The 19,359-nt window shown below is 40.1% G+C and overlaps 1 protein-coding gene across 1 annotated transcript in view; it reads left to right on the forward strand.

Moving 5' to 3' along the window:
* Positions 1 to 3,012: 3,012 nt before the first annotated feature.
* mppe1 (metallophosphoesterase 1) overlaps positions 3,013 to 19,359 on the forward strand; it is a 33,476-nt gene continuing 17,129 nt past the window's right edge. Inside the window, exons 1-2 of the mRNA XM_061919621.1 lie at positions 3,013 to 3,498; positions 3,571 to 3,679. Coding sequence (XP_061775605.1) covers positions 3,200 to 3,498; positions 3,571 to 3,679 — 408 coding nt within the window. The 5' untranslated portion in view covers positions 3,013 to 3,199. The remainder of the gene's footprint in view (positions 3,499 to 3,570; positions 3,680 to 19,359) is intronic.

Consider the following 19,359-nt stretch of genomic DNA (forward strand, 5'->3'; position numbering starts at 1 on the left):
ATAAATACATTTTTCAAAGACATGTAATTTGATCCACAAATATTTGATCCAATTACAAAAGTTTGTCTTTTCAATCTTCAACATATGTTAAATATGGAAAAATAAAAGAATAATATAACATATGAAGACATTTCTTACTCAGCATGTGTCTTACTTTAGAAAGAATAGCAATGGATTTGGACTAGTGACCATCAAAAAGGCTCAGCAAAGACTTTACTTTCTAAGACTCCTCCAAAAGAACAACCTGTCTCAAAAACTGCTTGTGTCCTTCTATCGCTGCTCAATAGAGAGTGTGCTGACATACTGCATGTGTGTGGTACGCCAGCTGCACGGTGGCAGAGAGAAATGCACTTCAGAGGGTCATAAAAGCTGCCATGAAGATCACTGGCTGCTCTCTCCCCTCTTTCCATCAACTGTACACTGCCAGGTGCCTCAAAAAGGCCCAAAACATCATAAAGGACCCATCTCACCCTGGACATAAACTTTTTGAAGTGATGCCCTCATGCAGGAAATACAGGACAATAAAATGTCGGACAAACCGATTTAAGAACACTTTTTACCCGAGAGCTGGACACAAGATGACAATAATGACTGTGCATGTGAGCTGTATGCTTAGTATTTTTATCTATTTTTATCTATTTATCTATGTTCTTATGTTTTTTATGTGCTATGAATTTGCACAAAATTAGTTTTGCATACAATTCTGTTGTACAATGACAATAAAGATATATTCTATTCTGGGCAAATGAAGGCCCGGGGGCCACATGCGGCCCGTTAAGCTTTTCAATCTGGCCCGCCGGTCATTCCCAAATATATATTTTTTTAGATCTTTAAGATGGAAAGTGTAGCTGCCATTATTATTTCTAATGACTGTAAGTCTTCAACCATACAACATATTTCAAATGGTTGGAATCTGCACTTATGGATTATATTTTAGTGACTGGTGTTGTCCTGATACCAATATTATTTTGATAATTTATGGTACTTTGATACTTTTCTAAATAAAGAAGACTAGAAAAAATGGCATTATTGGCTTAATTTTAAGAAAAAAATCTTAGGGTGTGGTGGACTGGTACTTTTCAGAGGCGGTATAGTACCGAATATGATTCATTAGTATGGCGGTACTGTACTAATACCTGTACAGCATACAACACTACTAGTTACTATGGCAAGGGTAGGTAACCTAGGGCCCGCGAGCCAGATGTGGCTCTTTTGATGACTGCATCTGGCTCTCAGATAAATCTGAGCTGACATTGCTTAACACGATAAATAATGAATAATTCCACTTGTAATCACAGTGTTAAAAATAACGTTCAAAATATAAAACATTCTCATGCTTTTTATGTTCAAGAAGTTGCGTTAATGGTAGGAAGTAATTTATTTATTATTGGTGAGTGTGGGGCTTGCCCTCCTGGGGGTTCTTCAGACCACCAAGCACCGACATGAGAGTCTGTTTCAGGGTTACAATATTGTTTTATTTTTCAATAAGTCTCTCAATTGCTTTCCAGCAATTGTCATTTCCTTTTTCGTCCTCACTCGCGCTCTGGCTCCAGCCCCAACCCCGTCTCTCCTCCTGGCTGCTGCTTATAACAGAGCGACAGGTGATTAGATAACAAGGCCCGGGTGGGCCATCTACGCACCTGTCGCTGATTTGGAGGCCGGTCCTGGCAACACCCTGCTTTGCTGCAGGCCCGCAGGCCACGCCCCCTCCACATTTTGCTTCAGAATAACAATGTTATTACAAAGAATAAGAGACCTATTATACTCTAGAAATATTGCTCTTACTTAAAAATGCACGCGTTTAGTTGTGTTCAGTGTTCAAAAAAATATATGGCTCTTACAGAAATACATTTGAAAATATGGTTCTTGACCCTTATGGTAATCTACGTCACAGTTGGTCAGACGAGGCACCAAGCAGTGTGGGTGGGGAGTGTTTCCACAGAGTGTTTCCAGAGCAGTCAGCCTGAAATGTGGGTGTCAGGGACAGACGTGGAAGGAGATTTTTACAAGAAAGTTCTAAAGCTTAATGATGTATCACATATATCAGATTGTAGATGTTTTTTTTACCCCTCATGTTCATATTTCGCTGTGTTTGTTGCATTTGGCTTGATGGTAAAATATGTCGATTGAGAGGGGGTGTGATGTTCATATGTTCTCAATATTCAGGGTTTTATCGTTCACAGAAAAAAATAAAATTCCACTCCGTTTTTAAGGCGTTCTGTCATCAATCAATCAATCAATCCACTTTATTTATATAGCACATTTAAACAACAATAACGTTTCCAAAGTGCTGCACAGCCATGTTAATAATAATAATAATAATAATGGATTAGATTTATATCGCGCTTTTCTATTGTTAGATACTCAAAGCGCTCACAGAGAAGTGGGAAGCCATCATTCATTCACACGATGGTGGTGGTAAGCTACATCAGTAGCCACAGCTGCCCTGGGGTAGACTGACAGAAGCGTGGCTGCCAGTTTGCACCTACGGCCCCTCCGACCACCACCAATCATTCACTCATCATTCATTCACCAGTGTGAGCGGCACCGGGGGCAAAGGGTGAAGTGTCCTGCCCAAGGACACAACGGCAGCGCTTTTTTGGATGTCAATAGGTGGGAAGCGAACCTGCAACCCTCAGGTTTCTGGTACGTCCGCTCTACCCACTACGCCATGTTAAAAACAATTGTAAAAAAAATAAATAAATAAATAAAATAAAATAAAAAAATATATATACATATGTCATAACATGTTTAGCATTCAATGAGACTTTATTGTGAGGTTTTGTATTAGTTTTCGTAAAGATAGATAAACCCGCCCCCCAGACACTTTTTTTTCTCTAAATCTTTCACAGCTTTGATTTAAATATTAAAATAAATACACTTTTCAAAGACATGTACTACAAAACTTTGTGTTTTGATGGCATCATTCTTTAAACCGCTGACGTGTTTTAACAGCGGTCCACTTCCGGTCTTCTGAGCGCGACTTTTATTTTGTAGTCCAACCGGAACCGCGTCGGTAACTTGACGATTGGAATTTGGAGCCGCGAAGAGCCCGCCTCGACTGGATCTCCATCGACGGCCGTTTTTTATTTTCGCTCTCAACTTTGGACGTGAGGCTTTTTTATTTATTTTTTAATCCATCCGCCACGAGCAGGTAGCGCGAGTAGGGAGAAAGACTGGAAGCAATGAGAAGGGGAAGATGCCGGATGGGTCGCTCCATCACCGCCAGTGCGCCAGTCAGCAGCACAACAACAACAAAGCCATGCCGAGCTTCAGCCTCAAATGGATGCTGGCGTCGGTGTTGATGTTGCTGCTGCTGTTCGGCGCCTTCTTCTTCTGCGAGTATCTCATTTACTTCCCCACCATCGTCCAGTGCGCCTGGCCCCGCATTGAGCATGCGCGCGGCGGGGAGGACTCGCCGCCGGTCCGCGCCATGGTTCTGTCGGACACGCACCTCCTGGGCGCCGTGGGGGGTCACTGGTTCGACAAGCTGAGGAGGTCAAGTCCAGCAAGTCACACAAGATCCAAAAAGGAATCTTTGTTCACGGTTCTGGCTGCTTTTGTGTGCAGGGAATGGCAGATGGAGAGAGCCTTCCAGACCGCCTTGTGGCTCCTCAGGCCCGAGCTGGTCTTCATTCTGGGGGACATCTTTGACGAGGGCAAGTGGAGCTCCCAGAAGGTAAACATTGCACCTTCAATCAAACACCCAGCAAGAACACCCTGGGCAGGATTTTCTTCGTGTAAAACCAGTTTTACACATTTTTAACCAAACTTGAATTTAATGTAAAACAGTGGTTCTCCACCTTTTTTCAGTGATCAATCAAATGTTTTGATTAAATCAAAAACATTCGATTTAAAACTACCAGATCTCATCCAACTCAAGACTGCCCAAAGGATTTATAAAGCAAGTAAAGATTCACGTCCAACAGAGAAGATTCTTACAGAGAGAAGGGAATTATAATTTAAGAGGAGAACTACTTTTTAAGATCCAATATTGTAGAACAACGCAGAAACGAATGAGTATAACAATAGCAGGGGTTAAAATATGGAACTGTTTAAACTTGCAGGGGTGCCCACACTTTTTCTGCAGGCGAGCTACTTTTCAATTGACCAACTCGAGGGGATCTACCTGATTTATATATATCATTTATATTTATTTATTTATGAAAGAGACATTTTTGTAAACAAGTTAAATGTGTTTAATGATAATACAAGCATGTGTAACACATATAGATGTCTTTCCTTCACGAAGACAAGAATAGAAGTTGGTGTATTACCTGATTCTGATGACTTGCATTGATTGGAATCAGACAGTAATGATGATAACGCCCACATTTTCAAATGGAGGAGAAAAAAAGTTGTCCTTTCTGTACAATACCACATGAAAGTGGTTGGTTTTTGGCATCTAATTCATCCAGCTTCCATACACTTTACAAGAAAAACATTGGCGGCAAATTCCGTAGCTTGCTTGATTGACATTCACGGCACCCGAGGGTCTTGTGAGATGACGCTGGCTGCTGCCAGTTCATTATTATGAACAAATGACAGAGAGGAAGGCGAGAAACACTTTTTATTTCAACAGACTCTCGCGCCGTACCTTCCGTCAAAACTCTAAACGCCGACTGCACATTTCCTATCTTCACAATAAAAGCCCTGGTTCATGCTGCCTGCGCTAACAAAATAAGAGTCTCAGAAAGCTGGCGTGCACAAGTGATGTGCACGCCAGCTTTCTGAGGGATCGCTTGTGCACGCCAGCTTTCTGAGGGATCGCTTGTGCACGCCAGCTTTCTGAGGGATCGCTTGTGCATGCCAGTTTTCCGAGACTCTTATTTTGTTAGCGCAGGCAGCATGAAGCAGGGCTTTTATTGTGAAGATAGGAAATGTGCAGTCGGCCTTTAGAGTTTTGACAGAAGGTACGGCGCGAGAGTCTGTTGAAATAAAAAGTGTTTCTCGCCTTCCTCTCGGTCATATTTTCATAATAATGAACTGGCAGCAGCCAGCGTCATCTCACAAGACCCTCCGGTACCGTGAATGTCATTTAAGTGACGTCTTGGTGAAGATTGATGATCACTCATTTTTAGGTCTATTTTTTTTAAAAGCCTGACTGGAGATCAACTGACACCCCCCCCCCCGCGGTCGACTGGTAGCTCGCGATCGACGTAATGGGCACCCCTGGTTTAAAGGATGAAATAAAACACAGCACCAACATAAACCAGTTTAAAAAGCTTTTTAAATCATTTATCATTAGTAAATATAAGAAAGAAGAGCAAACATTGTTTTAGAAAGACAATAATTTATAATATGTATATAAATACAATTTATGATTTTATAATTATACATATAGGTTATATTAAAATGTATATATTACCACTTTATATGGAATTTAAATAAATTGTGTATATATATATATATATATATATATATATATATATATATATATATATATATATATATATATATATATATATACATACATATATATATATATAAGTGTACAAATGTATATGTTTGATTTAAATGTTAAACTGTGTATATGAGACGTGTGCTACATATATGTTGCTTATATATTGTTTAAAAAAAAAAAGTAATATAAGTGAAGCATGTTTTAGATTTTATATATTTTGAACTTTGTTCTTGTTGTGATGGGGTAGGTTTATATAAGCGTTGCTTCAACCTACACCCTTTCAGCTCAATCATTGCTCAAATGAGTGTTTTTTTCTTTCTTTTTTTGTTGTTGTTCTTTGTTTTATGTGAATATTGCCGAAATAAATAAATAAATAAATAAAAATGCACCCCCTGTGAACATTTTTTTAAATCAAGTACCCCCTAATCCAAGGGCCTCCAAAGTGCGGCCCGCAACTAATTGTTTACTGGCCCCCACATACCGTATTTCCTTGAATTGCCGCCGGGGCGCTAATTAATTTAAAACCTCTTCTCACTCCGGCGCTTACCAAAGGCATGCAGTAAAAAAAAAAAGCACGCGCTAATTATTTTAAAACCTCTTCTCACTCCGGCACTTACCAAAGGCATGCAGTAAAAATTTGAGTTTATTTGGAACATGCAAGCATATCACAATTTCCAGTTTGTCTTTTCAACAATTTGGAAAAGGAGTAGGAAGAAGCAGAGCGTATTTAATCCCACCCCTTTTCTTTTACATAACAGTTGCTAAAACGTTTGTTCACTTCCTGTTCTCAATGTATTCACAATATACTCCATAAGTAATTAAATAAAAATCGTATTCCATACGATGAGATAAGTCAGATTATTTTGAGAATGAATGAATTCAGAATGTTTATCATGAGTCTTCTTTTTTGTAATTTGTAAAAACTTGAAGTTTAAAGAGTTTCTTGAAGTGGATCATATTAGTACATTGTTTGATTGCTTTGTTTAATCCATTCCATCATTTAATTCCACATACTGATATACTGAAGGTCTTAAGTGTTGTACGTGCATACAAATGTTTTAAGTTACATTTTTCTCTAAGATTATATTTTTCTCGTTGAGAAGAATTGTTGTATATTCTTGGGAAGCAGGTTATAGTTTGCTTTGTGTATAATTTTAACTGTATGCAAATCCACTATGTCGTGGAATTTCAATATCTTTGATTCAATAAATAACAGGTTTGTATGTTCTCTATATCCAACATGATCTTTTTTGTAACACTGTTAGTGAATGAAGTGTACTTTTGTAATTATTTCCCCATATTTCTACACAGCAACTCAGATATGGTAACACTAGTGAGAAGTGGAGAATAAGAAGTGATTTTTGATCTAGAACATACTTGGCTTTATTCATTATTGACGTATTTCTTGCTACTTTATGTTGTATATTTTTTACATGAGATTTCCAGTTAAAATTTTCATCAATTATACCTAGAAATTTGGTTTCATTTACTCTAGTGTGATGTAAGCTTGGACCTTAAATCCTACTTAATAGCTCTTAATCTTCTTCCCTTTATGCGATTTCAAATGATTGAAATCAGCCTCCTCCATTTTGAAAATGATGAGAGGGGAAGTGTCACTCTTGACATAACAAGTTTGACCAGGCGGTAATACGAAGCATGAGCTAATTATTTTGCGAAGAGAGTTTGACCGGGCAGCAACGTTCCCTCTAAAAAGGTACACGCCTGTGCAATTGCATACTTCTCACGGCGAATCTAGGCCGCGCACAAAATCGAATAAAAAGATTAGCGCATAACAGTGTGCACGTCTGCCGTTGTGCACCACTGAATGCTCAAGGAGTTTTGGCGTTTGCTCACACGTGAAAAATTGGAGGGAAAATTGCCCGGCCGTAATTGAAGGCAGGTGCATACTATATTATATAACCTGTGGCAATTCAAGGAAATACAGTATTCTGGAAATGCTATTGCTAGGGGTGTAACGGTACGTGAATTTGTATTGAACCGTTTTGGTTGGGTTCGGAGGTGTACTGAACGACACGGACATAAAAATAGCGGGCCGCACGTTGTGTAAACACACCGAGGCACCATGAATTAATTAACGTGGACCCCGACTTAAACAAGTTGACAAACTTATAGGGGTGTTACCATTTAGTGGTCAATTGTACGGAATATGTACTGTACTGTGCAATCTACTAATAAAAGTTTCAATCAATTAAAAAAAACAACACACGGCATGCTAGCAACGACTGGGCTATGATAGACTGACCATACCTCCTCTTTTCACCGGATATGTCCTCTTTTGCGGGACTGTCCGGGTGGAGTTTCTTAAATGCCTCAAATGTCCAGCATTTTAAGTTAGGGTTGCATGTATTTTCAATGTACATTCAGGGTTAAGAAAGGGTTAAAAATAAAAACAAAAGTGCATCACGCAGCAACTTTCGTGAGGGCGGGGCAGAGACAGAGAGAGCGAGAGAGTTATGATAAACACGCATGTGTCACCAGGCTCTGATTTTTATCCATAGATTGATCAGATATAATTTTTTATTATCCATAGCAGGGGTGTCAAAATTGTGCCCCACGGCACATTCTAAAAATACTATTAAAATAAACAAAACAAAAAATGAAATAAAAAAAGCTTAGAGGCTAAATGTAATTTAGAAAAAGTTGCAACGTTGACCAATAAAACAAAGCTTTTTTTTTTCTTTCAAACTGTCATTGCTCAAAACATAATATTGAATCAAAATCAATGTTGTTGTGAATTATTGACCTATCCAAGTTTCAGATTACTTTACATCAAATATTCCACTAAGAAAACAATTTTTGGTGGAAGATTTAGCAAATTTGTTAAATAATCAAAAAAATTTATATTTTGTTGTTTTCTCACTGTACTGAAAATGAACCGAACCGGGACCTCTGAACCGAGGTACATACCGAACCGAAACTTATGAGTGTACCGTTACACCTCTAGTTATTGCAAATATAAAAAAAAGAACACTTAAAAAAAGGGAAATGAGGTGAAATCTAACTAGAAAAAGTTGCCACATGTGACCCCCGGACCTTCATTTGCCCAGGTCTACACTAACCCTGAACCACCATTGTAGGAGCCAAATGCTGTTTAAGTTATATTATAATAATTACCCTTAAGCATTCAATATATACATTTTCTTATTATGCAAATAACCTAAATAGTCCCCTTTTGGCTGAATAAACATAAAGCACCTTCCATAAAATGTAAATTTAGTTTTCTACAACCATGCTGGCTGAAGTTTCCCATTGACCCGGGTAAACAAAGTCCACCAAAAGGTAGGAAGGCTTTCTGTTTGACCGCAACCAAACTCTGGAACACTCTCCCCGACCATCTTGAAGGACCACAGTCGGTCAACTGTTTTAAGAAGGGACTAAAGACCCAGCTTTTATCTCATTTCTCTGCCTTCTTCTTTTTAAATGCACTGCTTGCCTGTCTGTCTCATCCAGTGCTTTTATTTCTGTTTTATCTAATGTTCTTCATGGTATTATTTCCTTTTTAATTTTCTATTATATATTCTAACTTTGTGGGCGATATCGCTTGGTTGGTAGAGTGGCCGTGCCAGCAACTTGAGGGTTCCAGGTTTGATCCCCGCTGCCGCCAGCCCAGTCACTGCCGTTGTGTCCTTGGGCAAGACACTCTACCCACCTGCTACCAGTGCCACCCACACTGCTTTAAATGTAACTTAGATATTGGGTGTCACTATGTAAAAGCGCTTTGAGTCATTAGAGAAAAGCGCTATATAAATATAATTCACTTCACTACATTGTATAAAAGACCTAATCAGCAGAGTGGGCGGATGGTTGCATAGAAGTTCAACAACAACGTTTACAAAGTTGGAAGTGTCATGTCTGTGTGATCATGTTTCCTTTTTTGGACACTCAGTACCTGTTTTTGCACTTCCTTGTTTGTTTTGTTACTATAGCAACTCAGTTTTCACCTTGTCCTCATGTCTCGCACCTCTCTCACGTTTTACACTCGCACACCTGTTTTCACTGATCATGTCACTGCTATTTAAGCCTGTCTGTTTCTGTTCTCTGTCCTGGCAACATCAACGTCTACCACCATCTATCACCCTCTATACCTCTACTCACGTCATGCCATGTTTCACAGTTCCATGCCAAGTAAGTTTTGTTTATAGGTCATAGTTTCTGCCCTTGTGCATGTCTTATTTTTCTTTAGTCAAGTTTGTTCTCCGCCTTTGTGCACGCCTTTTGTTTGTTCCTGTTTTTTGTAGTTAGTGTTAAAATATCAATCAATCAATGATTATTTATGTAGCCCTCAATCACTAGTGTCTCAAAGGGCTGCACAAACCACTACAACATCCTCGGTAAGCCCACATAAGGGCAAGGAAAACTCACACCCAGTGGGACGTTGGTGACAATGATGACTATGAGAACCTTGGAGAAGACCCCCCCCCGCCGAGCGGGTCTAACATGATACTGTGAAAGTTCAAACCATAGTGGATCCAACACAGCCGTGAGAGTCCAGTCCAAAGTGGATCCAATATAGTAGCGAGAGTCCTGTCCACAGTGGAGCCAGCAGGAAACCATCCCAAGCGGAGGCAGATCAGCAGTGCAGTGATGTCCCAGCCGATACACAGGCGAGCGGTCCATCCCGGGTCCCGACTCTGGACAGTCCGATGGCCATCGGACCGGACCCCCTCCACAAGTGAGAGTGGAACAGAGGAGAAAAAGAAAAGAAACGGCAGATCAACTGGTCTAAAAGGGGAGTCCATCAATCTGGAAAAACAAACCCCAAAGTCCACTCCAATCGCTTTGCACCTCAAAAAAAACAATCCACGTCCAAGTCCTAGTCCTGACCGTAAGAAGGATGCAGCAAAGATGGGCCCCAATTGCCTTGGTCTCCATGCCATTGGACCCTGGCCTTCTCTTTGCCAAGGACTGTGTGGTGGCTGTCTGTGCACCAGTCTCCTCACTTTAAAGGATTTCACACACAGGCGTTCTCCTGAAGGCAATCCCACCAACAGGAGGACAATCATACTCATTTCGAGTGATCGCCGATGATTACCTTGTATTGACTATTTCACATCTGACATGTCTGAAAAGAAGGAAGAACCAGACTTTATTTAATCCTGAAGAGTTGACACAGGAAAACTGTTCTTTAATGGCCTGAAATTAAATTGTCATCCTGACTAAAAGGTGTTAAGGGACGGTCTTTAACGATAGGGTTATGTACCGCATTTTTTAATAATGCACGTTCTTTCTTTGTCATCAAGCATTTCCTCACAAAAGGCCTCTCAGGCTCCTAGCCACAATTAGTCAGGAGGTGCACTCAAAGACACCTCACCACATAGATCAGAATCAGAAATACTTTGAATAATCCTTGGGGGGAAATTAAGATTTTCAGCACAATCCCATTCAAGAGCAGACAAACATTGCTGACGGTTCTGCCAACTTCAGGCGGCCCTTACAATAAAAGTGAGAAACAGGTCAACGCTGGGTTGAGGAAAAAAATAAATCCATCTAAGCTTTGGCCAAAGAAAAAAAAAAACCTCATAGCCATAGTAGACAAACGTGTGCTTTGGAAGAGGGAAACATCAAAGAACACAAAGGACATTAAAGCCATTAAAGTCCTACTGAAAGCCACTACTAGCGACCACGCAGTCTGATAGTTTATATATCAATGATGAAATATTAACATTGCAACACATGCCAATACGGCCGCTTTAGTTTACTAAATTGCAATTTTACATTTCCCGCGGAGTTTCTTGTTGAAAAGGTCGCGAAATGACGACGCATGTTTGTGACGTCTCGGGTTGTAGTGGACATATTAGCCCAGCACCACACACGGCTAAAAGTAGTCTCTTTTCATCACATAATTACACAATAATTTGGACATCTGTGTAGCTGAATCTTTTGCTATTTGTTCAATTAAAAATGGAGACTATAAAGAAGAATGCTGTTGGTGGAAAGCAGCTGCCTTTAGCACCGAGACACAGACAGTGTTTCTTTGTTTGTTGTGAAGCTTTAACACCGAGCGGTCAAGCGAACATGTTTCTCTACGTCAACCAGCAAGTTTTTGGATGGGAAAATTGTGATATTTAGTCAGCTCTTACCGGAGACTTCAGTGGATTATGGGACCTCCTCCTGTAGCTGTCAAAAAGGCATCTGTGATCTTGGCTCCTCCATTAGCTTCTCTCTGAGACACTGGCGTTCACCGCAGCCATCCGACTTTCAGGTATGACTTTAGAACTTCACTAAAACACTATTAAAACAATAAGCAGATAAGGGGTTTTCCAGAATTATCCTACTAAATGTGTCTAATTACATCTGAAACGCTACCACTGTCACTGCCCGGAGCAGTCGCTTTTTCTTTTCTTTTTTAGTGCCTCACTCTAACTTTCCTCATCCACAAATCTTTCATCCTCGCTCAAATTATACAATATAATGCCCTAATACCCTACTGTGCAATACTACCCTTCAAGTGCAATACGTCCGTCACTGATTGTTATTTATTACTTCGGTACTCCTGTCTTGCTCTGTATATTGTACAGTATTTGTAATTTTGTACTTCTATAGTGTTTTGTATATTGTACAGAATTGCTTATTATTTTTAATGGATAGTAGTCTGTTTATTTCAATTGTTAGTTTTTCCTTCATTACCTCTTATGTCATTTATTTCACCCCATATTTGTTCCCACTACCGCACCTTAAATTGGAGTCTTTAATCTCGTTATATGCAAATGTAATGACAATAAAGTTCATTCTATTCTATTCTCTAAATTAATGGGGAAATTGTCGCTTTCTCGGTCCGAATCGCTCTTGCTGCTGGTGGCTATGATTGTAAACAATGTTCAGATGTGAGGAGCCCTACAACCTGTGAGGTCACGCGCACATCGTCTGCTACTTCCGGTACAGGCAAGGCTTTTTTATTAGCGACCAAAAGTTGCAAACTTTATCGTGGATGTTCTCTACTAAATCCTTTCAGCAAAAATATGGCAATATCGCAAAATGATGAAGTATGACACATAGAATGGACCTGCTATCCCTGTTTAAAGAAGAACATCTCATCTCAGCAGGACTTTAAAAGAGCAGAGATCTGCTGGGGTGCAGGGGAGCATGGCCAGAGACAGGAGCAGACCCAACAAAGCAACCACCCTCGGCCGCCCACTAACTCTCGGCCAGTGTCCAGTCCGCATGGATGAGCGAGGATACGTTGTCCGATACCCGCTCATTCAGCCAAGACACTGAAGTTTGTCCGCCCCGGTGCTCAGCGCCAGCTCCCATCTCCTCAAGTCTTTCCAAATGGACTCTGGTGTGGCAGAGATCAAGGCGCTGGTCTCAATGGCCAAAAGGCTCCAGTGAGGCAGAACCAGAAGTTCACAAAAAACGCACCGCAGAAGTCACGAAAAATATTTCTACAAAGTTATGATTAAAATTCAAAATTATTCTAGCAAATCTAAAAAAAAAGTCTTTGGAATCAAATTTAAATCTTATTTCAAAGTCTTTTGAATTTCTTCAAACATTTTTGTACTGGAAAATCTAGAAGAAATAATGATTTGTCTTTGTTAGAAATATAGCTTGGTCCAATTTGTTATATATTCTAACAAAGTGCAGATTGGATTTTAACCTATTTAAAACATGTCATCAAAATTCTAAAACTAATTTTAATCAGGAAAAATTACTAATGTTCCATAAATTATTTTTTTCAAAAAGATTCGAATTAGCTAGTTTTTCTATTCATTTTTTCGGTTGAATTTTGAATTTTAAAGAGTCGAAATTGAAGATAAACTGTTTCAAAATTGTATTTTCATTTTTTTTCGTGTCTTTTCCTCATTTAAACCGTTCAATTAAGTGTTTTTTTCATCATTTATTCTCTACAAAAAAACCTTCCATAAAAAGGAAAAAAAAAATTACTACGGAATGACAGACAGAAATACCCATTTTTATATATATATAGATTTATTTATTAAAGATAAAGTGAGCAAATTGGCTATTTCTGGCAAATTATTTAAGTGTGTATCAAACTGGTAGCCCTTGGCATTAATCAGTACCCAAGAAGTAGCTCTTTGTTTCAAAAAGGTTGGTGACCCCTGGTCCAGAATAATAGCAACCTTCCTCTGGAAGTCTTTTCTTTTGTATTTAAAGCTGCTTCCATCGATCCACAGAGCCTTTTGAAGGAACTTTGAGACATTCAATAGTTTTGTTTTCATGATGTTTGTCCGAAAATTCCTTTGGGGAAAAATCCGACCCTATACAACCTTGGTACTAGCATCATGTCCATAGCACAATCTGAGATCATTTATTGACGCTGTCTGCTATTTAACATCAGCATAGTCATTAGAGACGTAATATTTGTAGTCTGTGCTAATACTACAGCAGACATCAGTTAAAAAAAAATTGTAGGGATTCACCAATCCTAGTGGTGCACCGGAAAAGTAATTCAGTTATTCCTGCTAAAATTAAATAAGCGCCCGCCAGTGTACGGAGGTAGATGGCATATGACCAATGGTCAATCTTATTTGAGAGTGTGCATGGACACTTGGACTTCACACGTGTGAAAATACAAAAAAAACGAACTATTTGCGAAATCAGACTAATTTAGTGCATGGAAACAGTGATTGATATACATGGCACATGGTTGTGTGTGTAAAACTATTATTCTGTATAAAACGTGTTTTGTCTTAACATTTATAGGTGTCTGGAAACATTCAATGGAAAAATTATGGTTTTTGTACAATTCAGTTTTCAACTAACCTTTTGGCACCACTCATCTTCTTCCCTAGTGTTGAACTTTTTCCCATCTTTTACTGAGTTCTTGTGGCGACCCATCAGCCTTCCTGTTCTGTAACCCTGTATACTGTTTGTCTAATCTTCAATGGGTTTGTGCTGAAAACATAGTTCTGTTGTACTTGTTGCAATGACAACAACAACCTGTCCTGTATCAATAACAAAAACCAAGTTACCACTGTATGCATCTCAGTAATCTCCAAGACACACCTGTAGTAATTGGTGATTGTCTACCAGGGACAGATAGGACAACTGAGGTCCTGTATGTTAATGTGAAGAAGGCATACAGAATCTCCCAGTAGGGAAGTCTGATCACAACCAGGTTCAGTGGGAAGAACGAACAAACTCAAGAAGTGTTCCTCAACCGGTTTGACCAGCTTGTGTCCCCTTAGCCTCCACTCCAGCCATCTCCCTCCCTTCTATTAAACACAACCCCTTCCCCCTGCTTTATTGTTGATCAGGTCAGGGGGAACTGAAGCAACTTTGTCTCAGGAAAGTGGTTGCTAGCCAATACGACATGTTATCATTTCGAGTCAACATCTTGGTAGAGTACCAACCCTCGGGAGGATATCCTGCATTGTTTTGGTTCCAAATTTAAAAAAACATCCCAAAGGATTTCCAACCAGTGATCTGAAGAGGACACTTAAGTGGCTCCTCACTTTCTGCAACATGCCCATGGAGGAAGCTATCCTTTACTTTGTGCACTGTGCCCACCTACACTTGGACCAGAGAACCACATTCTGGACCCGCACTTTCCGCAACATGACCATGAGCGAAAATGTCGGTATGGAGGAAGCTATCCTTTACTTTGTGCACTGTGCCCACCTACACTTGGACCAGAGAACCACATTCTGGACCCGCACTTTCCGCAACATGCCCATGAGCGCAAAAGTCGGTATGGAGGAAGCTATCCTTTACTTCATACACTGTGCCCACCTACACTTGGACCAGAGAACCCCATTCTGGACCCGGTTTTACGACTCCTCAGGTACCTTCAAAACTGCACAGCTCGTGATGCTCCACAACAGTGAAGTGGACCTGCCTGGTGTCCCGGATCTGGATCTCCTGCTACCCGGCAGTTTGTCCTGTACGGTTGAAAGATGTCACGTCTAACACGGTGGCACACTTTAAAAGACTGCACTGGCTTCAGTCCTGTTTTGCTGATAACAAGGACTAGAAACTATGGAGCAGGAGTGTCCATACTTTTTGACTTAAGGGCCGCATCGGGCTAAAAGAATTTGTCTAGGGTCTGAAAGCAGGAATGAACACGCTGATGTGCCACACTTGGCCAGCGGGCCATAGTTTTGGTTTAAAGCCAGATCAACCTGTAGGGGAACGCTGTAAAAACAAAATGAGCTGCTTGTACATTTTGGGAAGTCTAGAACAAGTTTACCTGGCTACCCTCCATCAGAAGTGGTTGCAGAGGCAGTAGGGTATATAAAGAGTATGGTCAACTAAACGAGAGAAGCCAGGACTGCTACCAAGGACGTGTGCCTGGATGTATGCAATTGCTGTTTCGACGTTAGTTTTACTGATGAAACAAACAAAATAATATGTCTCTATATAGTTCTAAACATACTCCAGCTTAGAAACTTACAATAAAACATACTTTTATTTTGGTAAAGTATAATTGTATGTCCGTATTTGACACACTCTGCTGCATGGGGACCAGCAGGCTATCACGTACCAGACAGCGCAATAAAATGTACAAAATTAGAAAGACCAAAAAAAAAATAACTTACCACCCTCATTTTGCCCAAATCTTGATTATCTTTGGACAATCCATCCATCCTCAACCGCTTATCCGGAATCGGGTCGCAGGGACAACATCTCCAGCAGAGACCCCCAGACTTCCTTCCCAGAGCAACATTAGCAACTTCCTCCTGGGGGATCCCGAAGCATTCCCAGGCCAAAGAAGAGATGTAATACCCCCATCTGTCCCTTGGCCTGCCACCAGGCCTGCTCCGAGGACCTCCCTAGGGAGACGCTCGTGAGGCATCCGCACGAGATGCCCGAACCACCTAAGCTGTTTCCTTTCCAAGCGAAGGAGCAGAGGCTCTACTCAGAGTCTCTCTCGGGTGACTGAACTTCTCATCCTCTCTCGAAGGGAGATGCCAGCCACCCTTCTGAGGAAACTCATTTCGGCCGCTTGTATCTGCGATCTTACTCTTCGGTCATGACCATAGGTGAGAGTAGTAATGTCGATAGAACGGTAGACCAAGAGCTTTGCCTTCTGGCTCAGCTCTCCATCTTTGGACCATCAATCAGAGAAGTCGGGGTTCACATTAATCAGTTCATAGTACAAATATATACTATCAGCATAGTACAGTTATCACACAAGTTAAACAGATAATATACAGTGGGGCAAAAAAGTATTTAGTCAGCCAGCGATTGTGCAAGTTCTCCCACTTCAAATGATGACAGAGGTCTGTCATTTTCATCATAGGTACACTTCAACTGGGAGAGACAGAATGGGAAAACAAAATTATAGGAATTTTAAAGAATTTATTTGTAAATGATGGTGTAAAATAAGTATTTGGTCAAGCATTCAAAGCTCTCACTGATGGAAGGAGGTTTTGGCTCAAAATCTCACGATACATGGCCCCATTCATTCTTTCCTGCGGTGAAATTTGTCCTAATTTGTCTCTGCATTTGACCCATCACCCTTGATCACCCCCAGGGAGGTGAGGGGAGCAGTGAGCAGCAGCAGTGCCACACCCGGGAATGATTTGTGGTGATTTAACCCCCAATTCCAACCCTTAATGCTGAGTGCAAAGCAGGGAGGTAATGGCTCCCATTTTTATAGTCTTTGGTATGACTCGGCCGGGGTTTGAACTCACGACCTACCGATCTCAGGGCAGACACTCTAACCACTAAGCCACTAAGCAGGTATCTCAGGCTGGTCAAACAAGACCGACAGGAGAGACCGTAGCAAACTACTTCCTGAGGACATCTGGCAATCTGCTGTTGCCGACGTGCTCTTCTACAAGAATAACTTTCAGGCTGGACAAAAAAATGAGGATGTATGTTTGTTATTAGCATGAAACTTTTGTGATGGTTGTAGAGAGAAGATCTCTGGATCAGGAGTTCTCAAACTTTTTTGTAAGCCTAAGTATTAAAGACAGGATTTTTTGTTTGTTGTTTTTTTAAAACAAGTATATTTAATATTCTTGGCCAGTGTAACATTGCACACAATTTGAACAGTAACATTGTGTTTAAATTTTCGAAAAATTTATTATTTTATGAAGTGATTCTTTGTCATACTTGTTACTCCCTCCGAGGTCTTAATCAAGGCTCAAGTTGTTCCATCCATCCATTTTCTACCGCTTATTCCCTTTTGGGGTCACGGGGGGCGCTGGCGCCTATCTCAGCTACAATCGGGCGGAAGGCGGGGTACACCCTGGACAAGTCGCCACCTCATCGCAGGGCTCAAGTTGTTCGTTTTTTCTCAAACAGACATTTATTTCAGCCACGCCTTCTTCTCCTCCCAAATGATGCCAAAAAATGCCGAACAAATGCCGTCAGAACTAATGAATAAGAAAAACAGAACTTACAATTAGTCCGACATCAAATAAAAGAAAACACATAGATTTCACATGCATTATGACAAAGAATCACACCTCATTGGCCTCACAAACTCAGAGGGAATAAAGTTTCTTTTCCAGCCGAGACTCCTTTAACCTCTTCCATCAAATGTTTGCTGTGTCCCTTATTCCGTCACATATTAATCGTCCCCCCAACAATGTGACCAAACCGGAAACAAAATATGTTCCTCTCCAATTTACATGGGTTTTGTAACAAAAATAAAGTTAACAAATACCTGCATGAAATTACCAAATAAAATACATTTTTAATCACATTATATGTAAATAAGAACTGAATACATTGTATTTATTTATTATAACCAACTAGGAAATTATATAACATTTATACAATGTGCTTCAGTCAGCAGCTAAAATACTACTAAATGGATGTTCCACAGCTTGAGAATCACTGCTCCATTTCATAAACACTCTGTGGGTGTTTCAGATCACAACCACTAGAGCAGTATTTAACCTTTTTTGAGGCAAGGCACATTTTTTTCAGAAAGAAAATCCGGAGAGACACCACCAGCAGGAAAGGTTAAAAGATTTAACTCCACCAGGTCGTTGTGCCTTATTCTAAGTTTGTTGACGTTTTCTTGTGTGTAGTGCTTTAGTTCTTGTCTTGTGCTGTTATTTTGGTGGCCCTTTCGGTTTAGTTGGTGTTTTCCTGTAGCAGTTTCACTTCTTTCTTTGAGCACTATTCCGAGCACCTGCATTGTGTTAGCAAGCAAGGCTATTTACGTTGTTGCTATCCTTTGTGTGGACATTGTTGATTGTCATGTACGGATCTACATTGTGGACGCCGTAAGTTTTTGCTGTCGTCCAGCATTATGTTTACTTTGTAGCCAGTTCAGTTTTACATAATCCTTTCCCTGTCCCTTTTGTTCATTTCTGGTTTAAGCATTGCATACCTTGTTCCCTGCACCACTGCCTCCCGCTGTGGTCTGCATATTGGGATCACAAACCATCCTAGTCTCACCCGACACATTTCGACTTTTACAAAGCAATTAACTATCTGCTGCCACCTACTGACATGGAGTATTACATAGTTACTAGGGCTGCGACTCTTTGGGTGTCCCACGATTCGATTCAATATCTATTCTTGGGGTCGCGATTTGATATTGATTTTTTTGATTCAACGCGATTCTCAATTCAAAAACGATATTTTTCCGATTCAAACGATTCTGTATTCATTCAATACATAGATTTCAGCAGGATCTACCCCAGTCTGCTGACATGCTAGCAGATTAGTAGTTTAAAAAATAAAATAAAAAAGCTTTTATAATTGTAAAGGACAATGTTTTATCAACTGATTGCAATAATGTAAATTTGTTTTAACTATTAAAAGAACCAATATTATGACTTATTTTATCTTTGTGAAAACATTGGACGCAGTGTGTTGTCCAGCTTATGAGATGCCATGCAAGTGTAAGCCACTGTGACACTATTGTTCTTTTTGATTATTTTTATAAATGTCTAATGATAATGTCAATGAGGGATTTTTTAATCACTGCTATGCTGAAATGATAACTAATATTGATACTGTTGTTGATAATATTCATTTTTGTTTCACTACTTTTGTTTTGTTCTGTGTCG

Source organism: Nerophis ophidion, linkage group LG14 (assembly GCF_033978795.1).
Source record: "Nerophis ophidion isolate RoL-2023_Sa linkage group LG14, RoL_Noph_v1.0, whole genome shotgun sequence".
Lineage (NCBI taxonomy): Eukaryota > Metazoa > Chordata > Actinopteri > Syngnathiformes > Syngnathidae > Nerophis > Nerophis ophidion.